The sequence below is a fragment of the Chiroxiphia lanceolata genome (assembly GCF_009829145.1).
Source record: "Chiroxiphia lanceolata isolate bChiLan1 chromosome W unlocalized genomic scaffold, bChiLan1.pri scaffold_44_arrow_ctg1, whole genome shotgun sequence".
NCBI lineage: Eukaryota > Metazoa > Chordata > Aves > Passeriformes > Pipridae > Chiroxiphia > Chiroxiphia lanceolata.
Window position 1 is genome coordinate 546,864 of NW_022476500.1, and position 23,260 is coordinate 570,123.

The 23,260-nt window shown below is 52.5% G+C and overlaps 3 protein-coding genes and 1 long non-coding RNA gene across 4 annotated transcripts; 2 read left to right on the top strand and 2 right to left on the bottom strand.

Moving 5' to 3' along the window:
* Positions 1-4,639: 4,639 nt before the first annotated feature.
* On the bottom strand, positions 4,640-5,584 carry LOC116781373 (zinc finger protein 239-like; the record flags this gene model as incomplete). The annotated part of the gene is made up of 1 exon (XM_032677053.1): positions 4,640-5,584. A coding segment is annotated over one exon (945 nt), but the record flags the coding sequence as incomplete, so codon positions are not given.
* A 6,053-nt stretch (positions 5,585-11,637) lies between these two features.
* Positions 11,638-15,407, bottom strand: LOC116781392 (BTB/POZ domain-containing protein KCTD9-like). The gene is given in 9 exon segments (XM_032677068.1): positions 11,638-11,663; positions 11,666-11,753; positions 11,946-12,079; positions 12,335-12,440; positions 12,678-12,833; positions 13,767-13,862; positions 13,961-14,028; positions 14,512-14,639; positions 15,254-15,407. Coding segments are annotated over 9 exon segments (831 nt in total). The 5' UTR covers positions 15,283-15,407.
* Positions 15,408-20,482: 5,075 nt separating this feature from the next.
* LOC116781374 lies at positions 20,483-22,270 on the top strand. The gene is made up of 6 exons (XM_032677054.1): positions 20,483-20,654; positions 20,904-20,968; positions 21,081-21,230; positions 21,405-21,553; positions 21,823-21,970; positions 22,262-22,270. Exons 1-6 carry the CDS (start codon positions 20,483-20,485, stop codon positions 22,268-22,270), a joined length of 693 nt encoding a protein of 230 aa, XP_032532945.1.
* A 119-nt stretch (positions 22,271-22,389) lies between these two features.
* Positions 22,390-22,974, top strand: LOC116781413. The gene is made up of 3 exons (XR_004354867.1): positions 22,390-22,410; positions 22,499-22,636; positions 22,915-22,974. It is a non-coding gene; the product is annotated as an uncharacterized LOC116781413 (long non-coding RNA).
* The last annotated feature ends 286 nt before the right edge of the window (positions 22,975-23,260 follow it).

Genomic DNA, 23,260 nt, shown 5'->3' on the forward strand with positions numbered 1-23,260 from the left:
AGATGTCATGGGGGAGATGTGATGGCATGAGGAGAGCTGTAATGTCACAGGGGAGGACGTGACATCACGAGGATGATATGGTATCACAGGAGAGATGTGATGTCATAGGGGAGATGTGATTTCACAGGAAGGATTTGATGTCATGGGGAGCATGTGATGTCATAGACGAGTGACACATCCCACCCCCCAACCTTGCTCCAGCTAAAGTCGTGGAATTTGTCTTTGTTTCCCTTGGGTTCAAGGTCAGGTTGGTTTATTTCCATGGATGTCTAGAGATGAGTTAAGGGGATCTCAGACCTTTTGGTGAGGAAGGACTTGTTTACTCTGGAGTATTTGAACTCAGCCTTTATTACTGGTTTCTTCCCACTGTTTCAGAGCAGTTCATTTCCCAGGGTGAAAGCTCTGATTCCCCAGCGTAGTCAGGCTCTCCTGAGCTCAGGAGGTTTCACTGGTCTCATTTTTCTCTAGTATTAATTCTGTGCCAAATTCTTGCTTTCTAGGTCAGTGAAATGTTAGAAGATGATAGAGAATCTCACCTGGATCTTGGACAGAACACTTCTAGACTTCTTTATTCTATTGAATTCTTCCCTAATAGTTATGGATGACAGGACACCCATGTGGAAAGTCCCTTGTCTGGTTTTCAAGACTTAAAAGAGATGCTTTTCTGATGTCGGTATTTATTGTAGAATTATTTATTCAACTGTGAGGGTTGAATTTGGTGTTCCTTACACCTTTAAAAAGTGCAACCCCTTTCATCTATTGTTTTAAAACCCATGCATTAGATGTCAGACAACACAAAGACAGCACGTAGAGATAACCCTGATGTAAGTGATGGTTCCAGTCATCCCATGTATGGATCAAAGATTTCCAAGGCTTTGTTCCAAGGCCACTGCTCCGCCCCCACCCTCTGCCTGCCGCCCCTGCACCCCTGGCACCTGATTGGTCACCGCCCCACCAATGGGCCGTCCTGGGGGATGTAAATGTCCCTCCCTGCTGCATATTCATGAGCTCGGGGCCGGGCTTTGAGCCTTTGATCAGGGGCGGGCGAACTTTTGGTCCCCGCCCACCGCCGTTGCGCCCAGAGCGCGCCCGTACCAAGAGCGCGGGGTCGGCCACGGGAACTTTGCTTTTCCCCGCAGGGCGCACGGAGGATTTGTCGCCGGGCGCATATGGACTCGGGAGAACTTTGCCTGCCGGACCCACTCTCCCTGCACCACGAGGAAGAGCAGGTACTGCATCGCCCCGACCGCAGTGGCGCAGAGGCTGCTCGGGAGGTGACAGTGTGCTAGAGGGAGATGCCCACTCGCTGTCCTTACTGCCTGCACAGCGCAGGGCTGGGGGGAATTGAGCCAGGCAGGAAAAGTGAATGGCGGTGATTGCACGGTGGTGAAATGAGATGCGAAGTAGCAAACAGCCTGGCTGGCGGGAGCACAGTTTGGGAAGGGGGCACAGGGAAAACCCACTGTGATGTTCCAGGGTAAATAAAAGAAAATAAACAGAGGAGGGTCCCCTTTCAGATATGGTTTATAGATCAGTGCACTGTGTATAGTGTAAGATAGTTTCAGAAATGTAAGAATGCAGTTTCTACAGCATTTTCTACAATTACATGTTTTTTATAAAACATGTAAAGAGACGATATGTTGGGCTTTTCTTGTTGTTGGTTTTTTTTTTTGTAGATGCTTTGTCCCTCCAGCCCCCCCAAAGGAGCTTTCTTGAATGTACCTTCTTACAGCTAATTTGAAGGATTAGTTTAGATTAGCCTCTTAGAGTAGATGCATTTCAATGAAATCGGGGAACGTGTCTTTTTGGCTCTAATTTTTTCTTCCTCTTTGGCTCAATTAAAACCATCTTAAAACACTCTAATATATTGTGTGAGTGCAGGGCTTGAGGCGTGTGGGATTTAGTGGACACAGAGAAAGAACTAACATTCAGAAACATATCTACTTCTCTGTCTCAATTAATGAACTCCAGAGTTTGACACATTAAGAATATCCATAATAATTGTGATTTGACTATATATTGTAACATGCATATGTACGTGTGAGGAAAAGCAACTGAAACACTACAAAAAAGGCGGGTGGGGGAGCAGAACAGGAGTAGTTTAATAAATTGAAATATGGTCTCTGAATGCCAAACATAAAAAATTGAGTAGATCTGTAACTCCAGGAAGTTGCTGTACACTAGGTACATTTGCCTTTTGTGGCTCACTGTGTTTCATTCATTTGAACACTTAGCAGTTTCCCTACTTTCTCCATTTAAAAATGTGCCTTCAAATGTGGAACAAATTCAGCTGTTCATGTGCCTGAAGTTTCATCTCAGAATGTAACTGATAGAATACTCAGCTGACAAGAAATAAAAGTTGCGTAGAATGGCTGTAACATTTCAAAAGTGGACACAGGTGTTACATCCTGTGAATGCTTCAGCGCAGTGAGGGTTGGTGTACATATTTTATGTTTTTCTAACCGTTCTCATGTTGTGATGTGGGAATGGTGTGTGGAGTTCCCCTGTGAGTCTGTCTGGGTTATGTCTGTGCAGGGACGAACAGGAGTGTGTGTGTAGATTCCCATGCCTGTGTGTTTGTGTGTGTGCAGGGGGATTCTGTGCTGAACTTAGAAGAGTTTGTGTCAGTTTCACTCTTTGAAATATTTTGGCATAGCTTCTAATTATTGAAGAATTTTTTAGAAGTGTCTTTCATTTGTAAAGGGAGGGAAGGGGTGGACTGAAAGACACTTCTCTTTGTGGAGTGGGAAGCAGATGCGATTCCGCTCCACGGTTTCTCCGAGCTTTGAAGGTCTTTAACCTCGTGCATTTGCCTTATTAGACAGCTGTTTGCAGTTGTTCCTAAGAAATAAAGCCCAAGTTGATATTCCAGTCATAAGCTCTGGGCTCTGTCCGTGTAGCCGGTGTGTACGGTGGCGCACGGCTCTGGGTGGTGCAGCAGCCCCCCAAGCATGGGTGAGCACCCAGACCCTGCCTGGGATCTCCCAGGTCTCTCCCCTTGGGCACAGGCAGGCCCTGGTCCCTTCTCCCTTCCCTGTGTCCGCTCGCAGGGCTTTGCTCTTTTAGTTCTGACAGACTGCTGGCAAGTTTGTAAATCCTGCAGAAAGGATAAAGGGTTTGTGCTGAAATGCCCCTCGGGCAGCTCTTCCTTTGCTGGGGCTTGTCTCTCTGTTACTGCTGGGTGCTCATTTTAATGTGTTTATGGTTGTGCTCCTTTATTGACCAACACTGGTGTGTTTCAGCGGTAATTAACCCGTGTTATTAGCAAAGCCCTTGGGGATATCCGTTAATTCTCTGCAATGGCTGATCGTTTTTTCCATACCTTTTCCCCCTGTTTTTTCCTAAGGTACACTGTCCTTTTCTAATAGTCCTTAAGCTTTAACATTTCCCACAAATTTCTTATTAGACTGAGGTCGGTAGAAGGGCATCATCCCCACAGTTCCATAATAAAGAATAACTGCTGTCTTAACAAAGCATTTTCAAAGATGCTGATAGGAAGCAAAACAACTGGCAGAATCTGTAGGGAACAAGTTATTTAATTATTTTTTAAAACTTGTGCTTAATGATAAGAGAAGAGATAAGAATTTCCTTAGCTTTTTTTGTTTGTGTGTGTGTAGGTGCATTAGCTGTTGTGAATATTTTGAAGTTCATATTTTAATCAGATTTCAACTTAGTTAATAGCACTTTGGGCATTTAAAACTATTGAGCCAGCAGAAAAATACTTGTGCTTGCACTGCTGAGAAAAGATAAGGGCCACCTCATTAGCAAACCCTACTTTTGCAATTAGTTTCAAATCCATGGTGCTATTCATCAAATTGAGAAGGTAACTTGTCTATGATCATATTTATCAATACTTGAAGCCTACTTTGCTTAAGAGTAGCTAAAAAGAAGATGTCTGTTCTCACAGATACGTCAGTCCAAATGTTATGCTGCTATTTCTGTGTGTTACAGAGCAAAGTTAAGATAGAAAAATTATGGTATAAAAACATAAATCATTCATGAATAAGTGATGTGATTATTCATTTTACAGAATGGTTTTTAAAGGACTGACCCTTGACCTACTGGGAGATTGCTTGCAGCCTAATAGGTGCTGAGGAAAAAAAAACTCCGGAGCAGTTAATTGAGGATGAGATAGGAAAAAGGTTTAATTTGTGCCTAGGCATAGATGTTACAAGACCTGCACGCAGGCCATGTCTGAGATGTTACTGCCCGACCAATCCAAGTCTCGTCCATCCCGTTGCTTTTGCCCTGGTCCACCCCTTGGTCCACCCCCTGGGAATTGGGTCTGGGGTGTATTTCGGGACCACCTCTTCATCATCTTCAGAGCACAAAGAGTACATGGTCATCCAGTTCTTAACTATACTTTTGTGGTTCAGGGCAGGATTAGATGTCCTCAAACAGAAGAGGCCTGCCTTGACAAAAGACATTTTCTACTGAATTCAGGGGTAGAATTGATATGGGGAGCATGGAATGGGGTGAGAGGGTCAAGGAATGTGTAAACTAAAGGTTGCTAAAGGGTGAGGGAATAAGGGCTGCTGCTTCTAAAATCTACTTCTGCTACTTAACTACTTATAAAGCTTATAAAATTAGGAGAATAAGAAAAAACCAGGCGGACCTTAAGGCATCACTCCCCACACTTTCAGGGCCTCTCTCCAGTGTGGATGCGCTGGTGGGTGACGAGGGTGGAGTTCTGCTTGAAGCCCTTCCCGCAGTTGGTGCAGCGGAAGGGCCTCTCATCAGTGTGCGTCCGCTGGTGCACGAGGAGAGTTGAGCTGGTCTGAAACCTCTTCCCACATTGCAAGCACTTGTAGGGCCGTTCTCCAGTGTGGATGCGCTGGTGGGTGCGAAGGGTAGAGCTCCGGTTGAAGCTCTTCCCACATTCCCCACATGTGTAGGGCCGTTCCCCAGTGTGGATGAACCGGTGGGTGAAAAGAGTGGAGCGCTGGTTAAAGCTCTTCCCACATTCCCCACATGTGTAGGGCCGTTCCCCAGTGTGGATGTGCTGGTGGCTGCAGAGGGTGGAGCTCTGGTTGAAGCTCATCCCACACTCCCCACATGTGTAGGGCCGTTCCCCAGTATGGATAAGCTGGTGTCTGCGGAAGATGGAGCTCTGGTTGAAGCTCATCCCACATTCCTCACATGTGTAGGGACATTCCCCAGTGTGGATGAGCTGGTGGGTGAGGAGGCAGGAGCTCTTCCTGAAGCCCTTCCCACATTCCCCACATGTGTATGGCCATTCCCCAGTGTGGATGTGCTGGTGTCGGATCAGGTCGGAGCTGTCCCTGAAACTCTTCCCACATTCACCACACGTGTAGCGCCGTTCCCCAGTGTGGATGTGCTGGTGTCGGATCAGGCTGGAGCTGTGCCTGAAGCTCTTTCCACATTCCCCACACGTGTAGGGCTGTTTCCCAGTGTGGATGTGCTGGTGTCGGATTAGTTCCGTGCTCATCCTGAAGCTCTTCCCACATTCCAAGCACTTGAAGGGTTTCTCCCTGCGGGGAGGCTGATCACGGACCACCATATCGGAGCTCCCCCTCAAACTCTGGCCGCCTTCCCGGCACAGGCTGGCTCTTTCCTCCTCAGAGCACCCTGGGATGGCTTTGGAGCCCCTCCTGCGGGGGGATCTCCGGCCCTTTTCCTCCCTGCTGCCTTCCTGCGCCATGGAGCCCTTCAAAACGGCCTCTCCCACCAGGGTCTCACGGGGGGATTTGTCCTCCGGGCTCTCCATCCTCAGCTCAGAGCCTGGGGCAGGAAGCAAGAAGGACAGGGAGGGGATTTGCCTCCGGCCCACAGGGAAGGCCAAGGACATCCCCCCAACTCCGGCCCCGGCAGGACGGCGGCGGCAGCGGGGTTGTCCTGCAGCCAGGGCCATGCTCGGCTGACAGAGCCAGCACAACACCCGCCCAAAGGGCCACTGACTTCCTCCTCACCTGCCTGGGGGGCCCAAGGCATCTTCCTCTTCCTCACAGCCTCCTCCATCCGCCTAAGTTTTGGGAAGGACAAATCCTGATGGGGGGGAAAACAAGGGCTGAGTGCGTTGGCTTGGGGATTCCTCCTGCCCAAGTCCATCTCTAGAACTCACCGGGCATCCTGTGTCCATAAAAACCTCCAAAACACCAAGATTCAGCCCAGAAAAAATCCAAATATCTGAGATTCAGGCAAAAAACCCCTCAAAAATAGCAACAAGACTCTCGCCCACCCAAACTGCAAAAAGCTGAGATTCAGCTAAAAAACTACTCCAAAATATGAAGGTTAATCCAAAGAAATTCTCCCAGGAGTTACCCCTCTCTGGTCTCTCCCCTCTGGGGTTGGGTTGGGAACAGCTACCCTTTCTGAGATGCTGGGGGTCCCACTTAGGGATGCTGGGAGTATTGGGGGTCCCAAGGGTTCCTTCTCCTCTGACTCTCGCCTTTGGGGTGCCGCGTTCCCAGACATTCCCCCTCTCCAGGTTCTCCAATTCAATGTCCCAGGGATCCCAGGGGTCCCCACTGTCCAAGCTTTCCCTTCCCTGTGCCCCCCATTTCAGGCTCCTGGGGCTCCTCCCTCTCTGTGCTCCCCCCTCCAGGCTGCCGGGGGTCCCCCAGCTCTGCCCTGCTCCGCCCTCCACACTCAGCAGCTCCTGAGCTCCACACCCACCCTCAGCACTTCTGGGGGCCCCCAAAACCGCTGTGTGCCCCCGCCAGCACTGGGCTGACAATGGAGCTGGCGGAGCCTGACTCAGCTACACCAGCCTCCACCGTGGGGGGGGACCCGTATCCCCCCGCCCACCGCCGGGGCTCTGCTGCCAACCTAGCCCGGCTTCCCCAAAAAACACCTCCTGCCCACCCCCAAGAGCCCCCAGGGGTGGAGCAGCAACAGCAACAGAAGGAGAACAATCACCCCCCCTTCCCATGGTGCCCAGGAAGGGGGAACTTGTCCCAAATATCCTGGGGGGAGCGTGGGGGGTCAGGACATATTCGGGCTGCCAGCACAGATATCCCTGCAAAGTCTGCAGTGAGTCAAGCTCTGCAGACGAGATTGTGCCCCATGCATGGGATTGCAGAGGCTCCCTCAGGTCCCCAGCAGGAATCAGCAACAAAAAAAAACCCCCTGAAGATTTCAGAGGAAGTGTCCTGGAGGGAGGGGACAGTGTCTCCCCAACAGGGTGGGGCTGGCAAGTGGGAGGCTGCTCCAGGGGTCTGCAAGAGGCCTCGTGCTCTGCTTGGCCCCAGCACTGGTTGGTACCAACACCCCCGGCTGCCCCCAGCCCTGGGCAGCTCTGCTGCCACAGGCTGTGCCCTCACTGTGGCCCTGCAATGGCCCTGCCTGTCTCTCACCCGTGGCCCTGCCCATGGCCCTGTCCCTTGGCTCTCACTCTGCCAGCTCAATGTGGGGCACACGGGCTGGGGGTCCCTCCCAAGACCCCCGGGCAGCTGGCGTTGGCTGGGGGGATGTGAGGGCTGGGCCTGCTCAGCACAGCCCCGGCCTCGTGCCCAGCGCCTCTTTCCTGACCCACACAAGACCTTCCCGGCCCCCCCAGGGCTCCCCTGCTGCTGCCTCTGCTCCTGGCCCTGCCTTTGCTGCTCCCTTGGCTGGGGCAGCGGCTGCAGGGGGGGGATGGCAGCAGCTTCAGCTCCACAGCACTTCCTGGGGGGAGCTCAGCCCGGGAGGGACGGGCAGGGACCTGATGGGGATGGACAGGGGCCCAGCAGGGACAGCCAGGGCCTGCAGGGGAAGGCACAGGGACAACCTGGACCCCCACACTGCCACCGCTCTCTCTGCTCCTCCTTGCAGGCTCCGTGGCCAGGCACAGTTTGTGTTCCTGGGTGCCCACCATCTCAGCACTTGCAGCTGCTCAAATCAGTGCCTGCATCTCTGCAGCAAAGCCCCAGCTCACCTGGCACACAGGGGATGGACACAGCACCTTCTCGGGGATGGGCACTCACAGCTTCACTTCTTCCTCACCACGGGGTTCTCCTTCCTCAGCAGCACCTCTGCCTTGCACTTAGCCTCACCTCAGGGACAGCTCTGGGCTCACCTCCGCGCCACTTCTCAGCCTCACCTCAGGGCCTGGGCTCAAGGACATGAACCTGCAGAAAGGGGACATCATGTGCAAGCTGAGGGCTGCCTGCTTGCATTGGCCTCTGGGCTTTTTTCTTCTTCTAGAACCATCACAGAACTTATCCTGCTTTCCTAACATCACACGGGGCACACTCTGCCTCCTCTTCAGCTTCCTGTCCATCCCCACTCCCAGCCCCCTTTCTGCCTGCCTGCTTTCCAGGCACTCTGGCCCCAGCCCGAGAGGCTGACGGGGCTTCCTGTGGCCAAAGGGCAGGACTCGGCCCTGCTTGAACCTCATCCCCTTGCAATCAGCCCATGGATCCAGCTTGGCCAGGTCCCTCTGTAGAGCCCTCCTGCCTTCCAGCACATCAACACACCCCCAGCTTGGTGTCACCTGCACATTTGCTGATGAAATGCCTGGTTCTGCAGCAGCTGCAGATGCTCAAGGGGCAGCAGGACCAAGTCAGGGGCCTGGGGGGCTTTGAGGTCTGGGAGGGACCTGGGGGAGCTGGGGAGGGGCTTTGGGGATTGGGGTACAAACCAAGACAGACCAGGACAGACCAGTACCTCCTCACTGCTCCCCAGATCTCTCCTAAAGCTGGGCCACCTTGTCATGGGACACCTGAGCCCCCTCCAGTGCCCTCCCAGTACAGCCCAGTGCCCCCAGTACAGCCCACTGTGTTCCTGTCCCAGGGTGCCGGGTGATCCGTCTTGGGGGGGTTGGAAGGGATTTGAGGGGAGGGTTGGGGGAGATCTGAGGGGATCTGCAGGGGTTGGATGGGGATTTGGGGTGCTTTGGGTGTATTTTGTGAAGTTAAAAGAGGTCTTGGGGGCATTAGGGGGTGAAAGGGATCTGTGGGGCAAGGGGATTAAAGGGAAAATACAGGTTGGGTGACATTTGGGAGGGGTCAATGAAGCCTGGGGGGGGGAAAAGGAGGGGCTGCAATATGAGCAGGTGAATCCTGAGACCTCTTTGGTGTCTCCAAGACACTCTTGGTGTCCCTAATTCCCCCCTTGACACCTCAAGGCAGCCCTGGTGTCTCCAGCATCCCCGGGGCCTCCCAATGGCCCCATTTCCCTTATTGACAGCACCAATTCCACTGTCCACAAACCCCTCCCCACTGTCCCCAAACCCCATCCCTGATGTCCCCAACCCTCCATCTCACCCCAGGAGCCCCCCCTGGACCCACTGACCACAGAAACGTGTCCCCCCCCACGCTCACAGAAAGGCCAAGGGCATCTGGGGACACACTGTGGACAGTTGGGGGGCTTTGCAGGGCACTGGGGGATTACTGAGGGATACTGGGACACACTGGGGGGAACCAGGGGGCACTGGGAGGGACTGGAGAGTTACTGGGGGATTACCAGGACACACAGGGGGACACTGGGAGGTTACTGGGCCATACTGGGGGTTACTGGGTGCTCACTGGAGCATCAATGGGCCATACTGGGGGGCAGTGGGAGGTCACTGGGACACACTAGCTGGTCACTGAGGGGGTTACTGGGCTGTACTCAGGATCACTGGAATATATTGGGGGCACTGGGATCCCCTTACTTGGTTCTGCTACATCTCCGCCCCGCACTTTGGGGGGCACCCCCAGGACCTCTCCTCTGGGATTTTTTTTTTTTCCCGAGGGACTTTCTCGGCAATCGAATCGAACATCCGGGTTCTTGGGAGGCCTCCTGGGCCCCGCGGCCCCCGAGACGGTTCCAAGGCCCTGCGCTCTGACCCTCGGGAACCCTCGAACCACCCCCGCCGAACCCGCCCGAGCCCTCCAGCCTTTCCACCCACAGCCGCGCTCCCCGCAGCCCCCGAGGGGATCCCCAGAACCCCGCTCTCCCGCACCCCCCGCCAGGTCTCACAGACAAAGGCAGGACCCGCCGCCATCACCGATTCCCGGCAGCCAACACGGCGTTCTGCGCGCGCACCGCGTTTCGAGAACACCGCCGCAGCCAATCAGCGCGCGGCCACACCCCCGCACGCCCGTCGCTGCTCCTGCGCGCCGCGCTGGGCATCACGGGAGTTGTAGTCCTTGTTGGATAATAGCAGGCCTTTGCAAGGAGAGGAGTGAGGATAATACTTTTTTGGTTTTATTGTTTTTCTGTCTTTTTTTTTCTTTTCTTTTCTCTTTCTTTTTTCCTTTCCTTTTTTCTTTCTGCTTCCTTTCCCCCCCTTTTTTTCTTTCTCTTTTTCTTTTTTCTTTTTTCTGTCTTTTTTATTATTTGTCTCATTTTTTCCTGTTTCTTCTGTCATTTTTTCTCTTTTTTCTCCTTTTTGTCTTTTTCTTTCCTTTTTTTCTTTGTATTGCTTTTTTTCTCTTTTTTTTCTTTTTCCTTTTATTTACATTGTTTTCTATCAGTTGTATTTTCAAGGAAGATTTAAACACAAATCAAAACAATGTCCAGGTACAAATCTTAAGACAATGGATAATCTGGCATTGTTCCAGGTTCATGAGGATTCCCAAAATCACAAACACTGAGACACGAAGTATACCCACACAAAAAACAGCTTTCCCTGCTTTTTTCCACAGGTAAAGCAAGTGTGGAAGGGGCACTTGGCCCCAGGCAAGATGCTTTTACAGCCACTTCAAGCAGCCCAGAGTGGATCTGGTTGGCAAATGGGATTATACCCATGTTTCAAGGAGGATTTGAAGAGTACACTGAGGGGAAACAGGGCCATTTCTTCATCTCCTGAAGGGATGAGAAGAGGGGGGAGCAGGCCCCAGAGCTTCTCTCTGCTTTGGGGACACTTCTGTGTCTTCCTCTGTACACTGAATTTCCCACAAAGAAGGAAAAAGCTACAGGAACTCCAGTCTGGAGTGGCCAGGACATGTGGAAGCAGGGGAATTTTTCTTCCCAGCTGGGATTGAGAGTGCAATTTCACACTCCTTTGGAGAGCATTAACTAAGACAGCCCATTTCTGCTCAGGGATCTTCCAGGAGGAACTCAATCTTGGCTCTGGGCAGGTCTCTGTAGGGGCAGCAGCTTCCTCTGCACCTTTGAGGTGATAAAGCTGCTCTAACCCTGCACTCCAACTACTCCACAGCAATTTAGGACCTCTGAGGACAGTTCCCCACTGTTTCCACCCCAGCAGAGACCTGAACACATCCTGTGGGCACTGTGTGACCACCCCTGGCATTAACACCCTGCAGGAATGAAGACACTGACTGTAAAGACATTTGTCTACCTGTAAACCTCAACTTTCTTTGATACTATACAGCAATAACATTTTCTATTCATATTGCAGCTACAGACTTAACAAATAGAATTGCATATATTGTGCTTTAGAAATTAAAATGCACTCCAAAGTCAGGCAATGCTAAACAATGAAAGTCTTGAACCCTCCCCACCAAACCAGCCCCACTTTCTGGTTTCACAACCAGCCCACTTCCTCACTCTCTTCACAAAGGGAGAAACTCTCTCTTTCCACCTCTGAAACATAAATTCCCTCCTCAAAAGTGATCAGAAAGAGTCTGCTTAGGCACTACTGCAAATGGAAGTTGTCTAATAACCATTCCTTCTAACTCAGGAAGGGGAGGAGGTGAAGAAAGTCACGACAAATGTTTGGATTCCTTCCTCATTGACATCATCTCTTCCCTATCTGACACTCTGGGACACGTGCAGGGGGTCAGCATCTCTTCAAAGATGGCTCCTTTCACATCAGAGCCCCTCAAATTGGCTTCCTGGAGGTCACAACCTGATAGGTCCCAATTGGGAAGGGGAAAAGAAAAAGAAGTGTCAATGGAATGCACCCAGAACTCTCTTCAAAACTCTACTTGAAGTACATTTACCTGAACTCCATTGGAGTCTGAAGCTGGAGAGGTCAGCCAAAAGCCAGCAATCCCCCAATTACCAGGTGACTATAGGAGAGAAAGGAATAGGATGGAAAATGAATCCTAATTCACTTCCAAATCAGTTCCTGCCAACGTTGCTCCCCTGAGGTTCCAGTTGTTTAGTTTGGCGTTTCTCAGCGTTGCAACTCAGAGGTTAATTCCTGTCATCTGATTGCCCTCCATGGCCACTCCTTTCAGGTTGGCATCTGGAACACACACAGAAAGGAGTTCTGTGAGGAAAAACAGTCAGGAACACAGCAGCTCCACACTGGTGCTGCCTCAGAGCTGTGTGAATTGGAGGAGGACAAGGGCATTTCGGGCTGAGATGGTCACAGACTCAGGGCAGCCCTTGTGGGCCCTTCTCAGGCTTGGACAAACCCCAGCTGGACCTTTTCTGGGCCATGGAAATGCACAAACACAGGCTTCTGTTGGCACAGATTCACAAGGCAAAAGCTTCTTACCTTCCAGATTAGCTTGAAGGCCTGAGGGGTCCTCAGAGTTGCAGCCTTTCAGGGACGCTCCCTCTGCGTTGGAGCACAGCATCTTCACCCCTGGCAGGTTGGCACACTGGCACAGACAGGAGTCACTGAGAGCAGGAAGAACAACACCAAAGACAATCAAGAAGACAGTTTTAATTTCTGCTTTGGGAGTCAATCCCATTAAATCATTACTGGGAGGAAGTGTAAAAGCTTTGGGAACTAGAACAACTCTAGAATATATTTAAGAACTCGATGTTTTACACTCCTCTCTTTGTTCCAGCTCCTCTCTGTTAACACAAGCCCAGCCCTCCCAAGCTGCAGCAGCTCTTCCATCCAGCACAGAGCCTGACAGGTCAGCCCTCTCCAGGCTGGCACAGCACAGGTTGGCACGGGCCAGGTTGCAGCAGCTCAGATTGGCCACCTTGAAGTTGATGTAGCAAAACTCCAGGTGGGAAAGATCCGCTCCACTGAAACTGAGACCCTGGAAATCCCAAGGAATAAACCCCCCAAAAAGGTTACAGAGGGGAAGGGGTAGGTCTGGACACAAAGTTAACATCATTGTGTAGACAGGTGTGCATTAATATTTACAGTGTATAAATATCTATGTATAAACATATGGATAGAAATGTATTAAAATATATACTGTCTATAAATATACACGGATACAAGATAGATACAGACACACACAGGTCGTGGGAGGAGCTGAAGACACCCCACCAGGGAAGGGGGCTTATAAAAAGGAGGGAGAGGGACTTTTTCTATGGGCCTGGAGGGACAGGACAAGGGGCAATGGTTTTTCAACTGAAAGAGGGCAGGGTTAGATGGGAGACTGGGAAGAAATCCTTCCCTGAGAGGGTGGAGAGGGGCAAAGATGGAATTCCCAGAGAAGTTGTGGCTGCCCCTGGTTCCCTGCAAGTGTCCAAGGACAGCTTGGATCAACCTGCTCTAGTGGAAGGTGTCCCTGCCCATGGCAGGGGGTGGAATGAGAAGACCTTTAAGGTCCCTTCCAACCCAAACCAGTCCATGATTCTATACAGATAAATACACACAAGACCATTTATTCTACTACTTCAGACTAATGAAATCTAAATGCAAAACTCTCAAAAATTGTCCTTGGTTCATTTTACATTTAAACAAATTGCTCCTCCAGGAAAGCTTCCCCCTAAAGCAGGAATGCAGCCCAAACCACCCTGGAATTCCAAGTCAAGGTCACTGTGCCACAGCTCAGAATCCAAACTCAGTTCAAGAGAACACATTGTTTGCATTTCACGTTGCCACATTCCAGCACCAGGCACCAACACTCCAGAGAGGGACAGCACAAGGGGCAGTGGTTTTAATAGAAAAGAGGGAGGTTTAGAGGAGATGTTGGGAAGAAATTCCCAGAATTTTGTTAGAAAGAGAAATGTGTTCTCACCTGACAGCGCAGCTCAGACTTGGGGGGTGTTGCCAAGAAGAACCAGACAAACTCCTTCTGAGAGATGGGAGAGTGATCCTCAGCTGGCTGGGAATTCTGTTGGGAATGGTGTTCAACAGCTGACACAGACAGCACTAAATTACACATCCCCTGCCAGAGCAGGGCAGATGCATTCAGGTCTCCAAACAAATTACCTTCAGGGCTATTTCCAGGTGTTCCATTAGAAAATCAATACCAAAAAACCTGACTTCCTGCAGGATACCTGGAAACAAAGAGTTTGTTACTTCCAGGGAACTGTTAATCCAGAAATCACCATTCTCCCTACTGGAGAACAACCACAGACATTGTATTAGATGTAACTAGGCAGAGGAAAAGCTTGCTTGTAGCTAAAAGGAAAAAATCACTCAGCCAGGCTGTTTGCATTGGGTTAAAGGTATCAGCTCCAGAATTCCAGCCAGACATGAATCCAAGATGGAAAACTTTTAATGCTCCCAAGATAAACAAAGAGCCTGTCTTCATTAAATCAAGCAATACCTTCATTAAATGAAGTAATCTTCATTAAATCAAGCAACACCTTCATTAAATCAAGCAACGTGGAGCTGCAACGCTCAAGAATAAATCCCGAGGAAATAACTCCAAAGAAAACCATGGAGATGAGCACACAAAGGTCCCTCTGGCTTCACCTGGAGGGCAAAGCTTAACTCCCAAAGAGGAATAATTCAGATGTCAGACAGGTAACACCTACCTAGCAAATTAATGCCATCATTTACAATGAGCTGTCCATGACATAAATAGCTCAAAATGGACTCAAAATCCTCAGGACTGCAGGCAGTTAGGAATGCTCCTCTGTGATCCTGCTTGTTCCCCCAAGCATCTGTTTCCACAACATATATATGTATATATATAAAATTAAATTGGGTATTTTATTATGTCAAATTAAAATTGATCTATTAATAGAAGAGCATTTGCTTCATTTGCAGAGTTTTATTACCAAAGGTGGTGGGATGTGAAAATTCCACGTGTGAAAGGGTGTTTTGTAAAGGAGGGAAAAGAGGAGGGGCGGGGGGGAATCACCTTAAAATGAACTTGTTGCTGCTCTAAATAACTAAAATATTTTATCCAATGCATAAGAATAAAAGCAGCACTAAGGTTTGAGTCTGACTGTCTCCCAAAGGCTGCCCCGGGCAGGGTTTGCTCATGGATTCTTCTGAGGAAACTGAGCAACAATAACATGAAAACCTAAAATCAATCAAACAAACAAAAAAGGACCCAAAATACTAACTGTGGATGGAAGTTGAATTTTCACTTTGTGAGATGATAAACAGGTGGGCAACAGAGAAATAAAGAATTATTAAAAGAATAATTCTATCTTCTGCTTTGGTACTTTAATATACTTTTGATATTTTAGATTCTCAGCTTGACAGTGCCTTTGGCCTACTTTGCTAAATTATTACTTAAAAAAATTAAAGTTTGTTTCAATATACTCCCCTTTATCTTTAAACATGTGGGCCAACATGCTGTCAGGTTCTTTGTTAACCAAAGTGCTTCTAGAAAACAAAGACAGTGCAATTTCCTTTTTACTTCATATAAAAAGTGTTTACAAATTGATTTCTTGCAAAACTGTGGTGGTGAACACAAAATACAGAGAAAGTGGTAGAAGTCAAAGACCTCCTGCTTCATAAGAAGTTATTTTTCAAGCTCTTTTGCTGCATTGAAATCAAGATTTTTTGAGACTACAAGCATTTTGACCTTGTAGTGGTGAAGTACCTGCCTCCCACACTGAGTGTCGGCCAGTCTGTGTGGGACCCTGTCAGCTCCTCCTGAGCTCTCCCATCACTCTGGGACCCCCTAAAACTCCTGGGACCCCGGTTTTGGTTCAAAACTGTCCCTTTTTGGGCTTAAATTCCCATTTTTTGTGCCCAAAGTGCCCTTTCTTGAGTCCCAGCTGTCCCTTTTTTGCCCCAAATCTCTCCATTTTTGGTCTAAACTCTCTTTTCTTTGTTCAGTTTTCCCCTCTTTGGCTCCTTTTTTGTTCCAAATTCTCCCTTTTTTAGCCCAAATATCAACCCCAGGACCCCCCCTGGGCCCCCCCAGACCCCCAAGCCCCCCCAAGGACCCCCCAAAGCATCTCAGGGACCCCCCAAACACCCCCAGGGCCCCCCAAAACCCCTTCAGGGCTCCCCAAACCCCCTTTTATCTCCTCCAACCCCCCTGGGACCCCCTTAACCCTTCAGATATTGATCCCAGGACACCCCGCGTCCCCTCAATTCCCATCAGTAAGGGGTCTCCACGAAGGAATTGGCTGGGGAGGCCACGGGGGCAGGGCCAAAGTCACCCAGTTTGACCAGTCCAAGGGGCAACAGGAGGATGTTCCCGGCCTTGATGTTCCTGCAGGGAGGTCACTGGGAGGGACTGGGATGAACTGGGAGGGGATTGGGAAGGACTAGGAGGGAGTGAGAAGGGGTTTAAGTGGGAATTCATAGGGACCGGGAGGGACTGAGGGAGATTTGGGGGGGGACTGGGAAAAAACTGGGATGGAACTGGGATGGACTGGGGGCTCTATAGGGCAGATCTCTGGGTCAGGGGGCTCCATGGGGTGGCTCCATGGGGTGGATCTATAGGGTCTCACCTGTGGATGATCCCCTGGCTGTGCAGTACCCCAGACCCCACAGGGATTTATGGATGAGCTCCTGTGATGAAGGTGTTTATGGATCCCAGGATGGAGAGATTCATGGATCAGCTCCCAGCATTGATGGATTCCTGGATGAGCTCCAGGGATTGAGGAAGTCACGGATGAGGTCCCAGGATTAAGGGATTTAGGAATGAGCTCCCAGGATTGAAGCATTCATAGCTCCCTGGGATGGAGGGATTCATGGATCAGCTCCCAGGAATTAGGGCTGGAATTAGCAGGTGTTTCCTTAAGGTGCTGCCATCTGGGAAGGGGACGAGGGAGGATTTGCCTCTGGATTCAGGAAGAGCAAACAGGAATTTCTCAACAGCAAGATGTGCTTAATTAAAAAGGGACTGAGTAATTAGTGAGGGGTAATTAATGAGGTCATTAATACACAAATAAGGTATCACCTGGAGAGGGGTCCAAGGTGGGAGTTCCCACCTTTCCCACCCCTTCCTGGGGCTCAGTTCCCCCAGTTAAGGAGCAAATCCCAATTAAGGATCAAATCCCAACGAAGGATTGGATCCTAATTAACAGCCGGATCCTAATTAATGATGGGACCCTAATTAGGGCTGGTGGGCGGGGTTGTGGGGGTTCTTCAAAGGTGATGAAGTTCTTCACTTTGGTGTCATCCAGGAAAAGCTGCGGAAAAGTGGGAAAAAGCTTCAAAACACTGAGGTCTATCCCTGGATCCGTTTGGGATCCATTTGGGATCTGTCTAGAGTGTGTCCTGAGTCCACTTGGGGTCTACTTGGGATCCATCCAGGATCCATCTGGGATCTCCCAGGGATCCATTTGGGATCTGTCCCACCCCTAAAAACACCCAGACCCTCTACAGACTCCCCCCGTATGGATCCCCCCACACTCCTATAGACACCCAGACCTCTATAGCCCCCCCACCCCTATAGACACCCAGACTGCCCCCAGACCCACCCCAGAGACCTTCAGACCCCTTATATCCCCCCCATAGACCCCACTCACTCCCATGGACATCCTCCCATAGACACCCCCACACCCCTGTAGACATGCAGACTCCCCACAGACACCCCCCATAGATCCCACTCACCCCTATAGACACCCCACACCCCACAGACCCTCCACACATATATCCCCCTATAGCCACCCCTACAGACCCACCCCATAGTCATCCACCCCTACAGACCCCCCAACCCCTATAGACACCCCACATACCCCTACAGGCCCTCAGACCCCCATAGACACCCCCCCACCCCTATAGACACTCCCACAGTCTCTCTACACCCCATATATCTCCCCACAGCCACCCCTACAGACCCACCCCATAGTCACCCAGCCCTACAGACCCCTCCTATACCTCTACAGGTCTCAGACCCCCTATAGACCCCTACCCACCCCTATGGACCCTCAAACGCCCTCTAGACACCCCCACAGACCCTCTGCACCCCATATATCCCTCCATAGCCACCCCTACAGACCCACCCCACAGTCACCCACCCCTATACCTTCTATAGCTTCCCTACAGACCCTCAACGCCCCTACAGATGCTGCCATGGACCCCCTGCCTGTCTCTGGTGATCCAGGGAACAGAAACACTCTTGGGTTCGGGGCTCTGGCCGCTGCCCCTGCCGGTACCCGGGCCCGGGCCACACGTGGAGCCACCGCACCGCCCCTACCTGCATTGTCCCCCCCCCCCCCCCCCCCACATCGCGACAGGCGACACTGGCCCCCAGAACCCCGCCCCTGTCGCAACAGGCGATAGTAGGCCCGGCGGACTGCGCGACCCGGAAGTTGTACCATAGGGGGACCGGAATAGCGGCAGCACCTCAGGGGGAGGGGGAGATGAGGCGGGGAAATGGTTCCGGAGAGAAACGGAACCGGCTGTGGAAGGGCCGGGGGGGTAGAGGAGTGGGACCCCCCCGGGATCAGCACCTATAGAACCCTACAGACACCGCCCACCCCTCTGGGAACGGGCATAGACACCTATAGAACCCTACAGGTACCCCCGCATCTCTACAGACACCCACCCACCCCCATAGACCCCCCGTGAACAGATATAGGCACCGATAGAACACTACAGGTACCCCTGCACCCCTATAGACACCCACCCACTCTCATAGACCCCCCAGAATGGGTATAGGCACCTATAGAACCCTATAGAAACCCAGGGAACGTGTATAGACACCTATAGGACACCACAGACATGCTGGGAATGGCTATAGGCACCTATAGAACTTTTTAGGCTCCCGTCCACCCTGGAGACTCTCAGCCCTCCTATAGAAACCCCCAACACCTTTAGACCCCCCCGACCCCTACAGAGCCCCACACACCACCCCAGTATACCTGGTATAAGGGGGGTACTTTTGAATTAGATGATCAATGGAGCATAGAGGGGTGAGAGAGAAATTATATTAGGATATGAAACCAGCCAGAGTACTGTACAATGTAACTTTATGGCACAAGTTAACTGAAAGGTCCATTGTGTTTTTTAGCAAGTCAAAGAGATGTCCCCCATTATCAGAGCTGAGTTCCTCCTTGGCTTGGCCCCATACTGCAAGAAGGACACAAATACCCTTGAAACACAGTGACAGAGGTCATACACAGGGGTGAGAAAGATGATGGTGAGAGGAAGATTCTGTGGGCAGGGGTCGCTTGCCCCTTGCCCTACAGCAGGGCATGCACAGACTGTTGCTCTCAGGTGATGAACAGGTGGGGTTTGGCTGCCACTCAGGCATCACCTTATACTGCGTACTGGCCCTACGTGGTGTAATGTGGAGCTGATAAAACGGGGTGTCAGGACTGCTGGAGTGAGCAATACTCATCCTGCCATGGAGACTGTGTTGCTCCGTGGGACGCCCGCTAAGCATGGGCACCGATCAGCTGCTGCAGATCCTGGCAGCCCTGGCCTGTCTGTGTGGGTAAGCACAGTTTATCGGTAGGAAGCAACCGAGAAAGCAAATGTTTTATATCCTTTATGATATCCCTTTAATTCCCTTTTTACTAGTTAATACTATAATAAAAGCTGTTTGTAGTATTGTATGAATGCCAATAGATAAAGTAGTTATTTTATACTCTTTTTTAGCTTTTGATTCTCTTTGCTAGTTTTTTATTCTCACTGCAATTAAAGATTTTTTGTAGTGTTTGAATGTCTGTTGTACTTGTCTTTATTCTACACATATATTCAAATGAACTAATACATGGGGGCATAGCTCTTTGGGGCAGGAGATGGGCAGCACCCTTGCCAGCACTCGGGGTGGTGGCGGGTCTCCTTGGGCCAAGTCTTGCCAGAGCTGCTGATTTGGGTGCAACCCTGGCCAAAGGGCTGCCAGCAGCATTGGTGCCCTTGCCCACACCTTCCTTCTCGGTGTCAGCCCCCATGTTTAGGATGGTCAGCAGCCAGCACTTCTCCCAAGGAGGCCGTGCCAGCTTGTGTGGAAGGCCCCGTGCCCTTCCCACTGCGGCTGCGTCGGCGGCCGAGGGGGCTCCTTGTGCTGCCGTGAGCAGGCACAGGAGGGGAGTGTTTGCTCATTTCTTCAGCAGTTCCTACAGTTCAGGTCCAGCCAGATTAGATACTTCAGAGAGTGGATTCCCTCCAAGGTGGGGCAGGTTGGCGGGGCCGGGGGAGGCCCCAGGCCACGTGGCACTGTGTCTCAGGGCCCTTTGTGACACACTGGGCATGGCCGGTGGGATGGAAGGGGGCAGGGTGTCCAAGGGCCCTTTATGACCCGTGGTGACAGAGGTGCTGCTGGTGACACAGCCACAGTGTCAACAGTGCTCCTCGGAGCAGGCGATGGGAAAGGATGGGACAGAGCGGTGCTGTGCGGAGCCCCTGCGCAGCCAACTCGTGCCTTGCTGACCTGGAGCGTTTTGGAGGATTTTCTCGCTTTCAAGTGCCCTCTCAACCTCTCCCCTGTGCATCCTCCAGGACAGACTGTGGGACCTGGGGACCTGGGGCAGGTTCCCTTGAGGCCAGACAGTGGGACTGGATGAGGCAGAGCATTTCCCAGGCTTCTCTCTTGCAGCTGCCTTCAAGGCATGACTGCAGGACTTGGGGAGCCAAAGCTTTTCCATGGCATCTCTGCTGGAGGTAGCCATAACGCCAGACAGAGATGTGCAGCAGAGCCCCCCTGTGGTACCCAAGCTGGCCTGGGTGAAAGAGGAGGAGGAGGAGGAGGAAAGCCCTGGGGCTGCTCCAGCACAGCAGCCTGAAGAGGTGCAGCAGGTGCAGCCCCCACAGGAGGGTGAGTGCTGGAGCTGGGACACAGGGCTGCTGGCTGCAGCCCCCTTGGACTCATCCTGTCCCATCCCCTCTGGACATGCCCAGGGAAAGGGAGGGGGGCAGAGGGGCCGGGGTTGATCTCCTGGCAGCCGTGCTCCATCCACTGGGCATCCCGGGGCTGGCCCTGCCTGCTCCTGGAGCCCAGGCCTGGGCTGTGTTCTCCGGCCTCTCCCGCACCCCCTCAGCTCTGAGCGTGCTCGCTCTTTGCCAGATGCAGGCCAGGAGCGGACAGAAGAGCAGCTCCGTGCCCGTGGCCGCTTCCGCAGGGCAGCACAGGTACCTGCAGCCATCCCCGCCTGGGCTGGGCCTGCTCTCACTGCTCAGCCCAGCACCGCTGTCCCAGCCCTCCAGGAGACATCCCTCTCTCTTCCTTGCCTTCCTCCTGTAGCTGGTTTGCAGATTCATCAGGTGCATTTGGCGTGAAGAGGCCACTTTCATGGCCACTGGGGACACGGTAAACTCGGACCTCTTCAATGCCCAGACCAGCGTTGCCCTGTTGGATTTGCTTGTGGAGAACGGTGTCTACAAAGCGAAGCAAGTAAGCAGCCTGTGGCCAGGGCTCCAGTCCCCCAGGGATGCTGTGGCCCCTCACGCTGGCTGCACTGGGCCCCCTCAGCCTTTGAGACCAGCAGAGTGTGGTGGCAAGGGGAGCACTTCTTGGGGGAAGCTGGGCAAGTTGCTGGCTCTGGCAGCTCTCCAACTGTCCCTCCAGGTGCCATCCATAGTCAGGTGCATCCACCAGTGGCTCACGTCCAATGTGTCTGCTGAGCACAGGCTGGACAAGACTCTTGTCCTGCTGACCGAGGCACACCCTATGGATGTTGCAGTGACCCTGCTGCGCTCTGCCCCAGCCTGTGACAGGTATGGGGCCCACCTGCCTTGAGGGCTCACCTGCCTTTAGACCCCATCCCCCTGGACAGCCTGTCCCAAATGGTGTGTCAGAGAGATGGAACCTTCCCGGACACTGCAGCTCCTCTTTTTGCCAGCTTTGGCATGGCAGGCCCCAATCCTGAGGCCAACCTACCTCCCTGCCCCACAAGGCACTGTGGCTCTGTCACCTGGGCCCCACAGCTGCCCAGGCCACAGCACTGTGTCCCAGACCCCCCTGAGCCAGAGTTGTGACTCCACAGAGCTGCTCACACCATGTGGAAGATGCTCATCTCCTCCAGAGGGACTAAGGAGCCAGTGCTGCAGATCCTCTTCCGTGTGCTGGAATACTGGCCAGCGCACAGGAGTCGCACCTCTGATGGGGATGAGAGGGATGTCTTTGCCCTGGCTGTGAGTTTCTTGAGCTGGCCTCTGCTTGCCCCCACGTTGCCTCTGGGATGCCTTTCCATCCTCCCTCACCACTGCTTCTCCCTGCCCCAGGCACTGGGCTGCAACCCTGCCTTAGGGGCAGGTTCAGGGACACCAGGCCGGGGGATCCCCCTGTGTCTTCCCTGGCCTGTCCCTGCCATGCTGGGGCCCTGCCACATGGACATCTGGGCCCTGAGAGCTGTCTCTGGGTACTTTGTCTTTGGCAGGCAACTGTGGCACTCTGGGAAATCCTCCAGTTGTCCTGGTGCCCAGGGGCAGTGAAGGACAATTTCCCCCACCTCCTTCTGACTCTGCTCTTCCAAGTTTTCATCAGCACAGAGGAGATGTCAGAGCAGGTCGAGACCTTCTGGAGGCGATGCCAGGAGCAGCCTTCCCCCCAACCTTCCCCCCAACCCCAACAGGTGCTCCATCCCAGTCCTCTCTCCCTGCCATGCCCTCGGGGCTGGGGCCAGGGCTCTGTGCCTGACCTGGGCTGTGCTCTGCACACAGGTTTGCAGTGCAGACCGTTAAAGCCCTGCTGCGCCAGCTGCTGGATGAGGACGTGTTGATGGTGATCGATCACAAGTGTGTCTGGGACATGCTCCTCAAGGCTGACAGCCACCACTATGCAGTGGGTCTGCTGGCCAGGTGAGAGCCCTTTCTCCCCACTGCTCCCATCATTTCTACCCTGTGCACAGGCCACCCCACAAAGTGCCCGTGCTGCTGGGCCAAAGGGCCTTGGCAGCCAGGGATGGCTGAGCAGAGTGGAAAAGGCGGAGGGGGCAGCTGCAGAGGAGGAGCCACCTCCCAAAACACCCATGTCCCCTCCCGGGCCGGCGGCCAAAGACCAGGCCTGTGTGAGTCAGTCCCAGGAGAGCTTTGCCCACCTGGCTCAGGGTCTGTGGCACCTTTATTCCCCCTTGCAGGGAGCTGTGCCGTGTCTCCCACTCCTTCTGCCGCAGCATCACCGTCAGCCTGCTCCCGCGGGTCAGCAGGGGAGAGCCCCTGTGGGAACTGCCTGCCCTGGCCTTCCTGGTGGAGGTGAGCCTGATGGCGAGCGCTGCCTGGCCCAGCTGCCTCCCCCTCTCTGCCCTCTCACAGCCGCAGCTGCCCGGGACGGTGCCTGCACCCTGTGCTGCTGCCTGGGCCCAGCCCTGGGCGGGTCCGGGTTCCTGCCCGCAGGGCCCCCCGTCACTGCTCCCTGCCTTTCAGGTCCTGCACTGCCTGAACCCCAATGTGGGCCCAGGATCCTGCAGATTATTTCAAGGCACC

Coding starts and splice junctions, on each gene's coding strand:
- LOC116781374 (XM_032677054.1), top strand. CDS start 20,483: ATGGCATCTCTGCTGGAGGTAGCCATAACGCCAGACAGAGATGTGCAG. Junction 20,969..21,080: donor GCTTCCGCAGGGCAGCACAG/GTACCTGCAGCC, acceptor TTCCTCCTGTAG/CTGGTTTGCAGATTCATCAG. Junction 21,554..21,822: donor TCTGCCCCAGCCTGTGACAG/GTATGGGGCCCA, acceptor GTGACTCCACAG/AGCTGCTCACACCATGTGGA.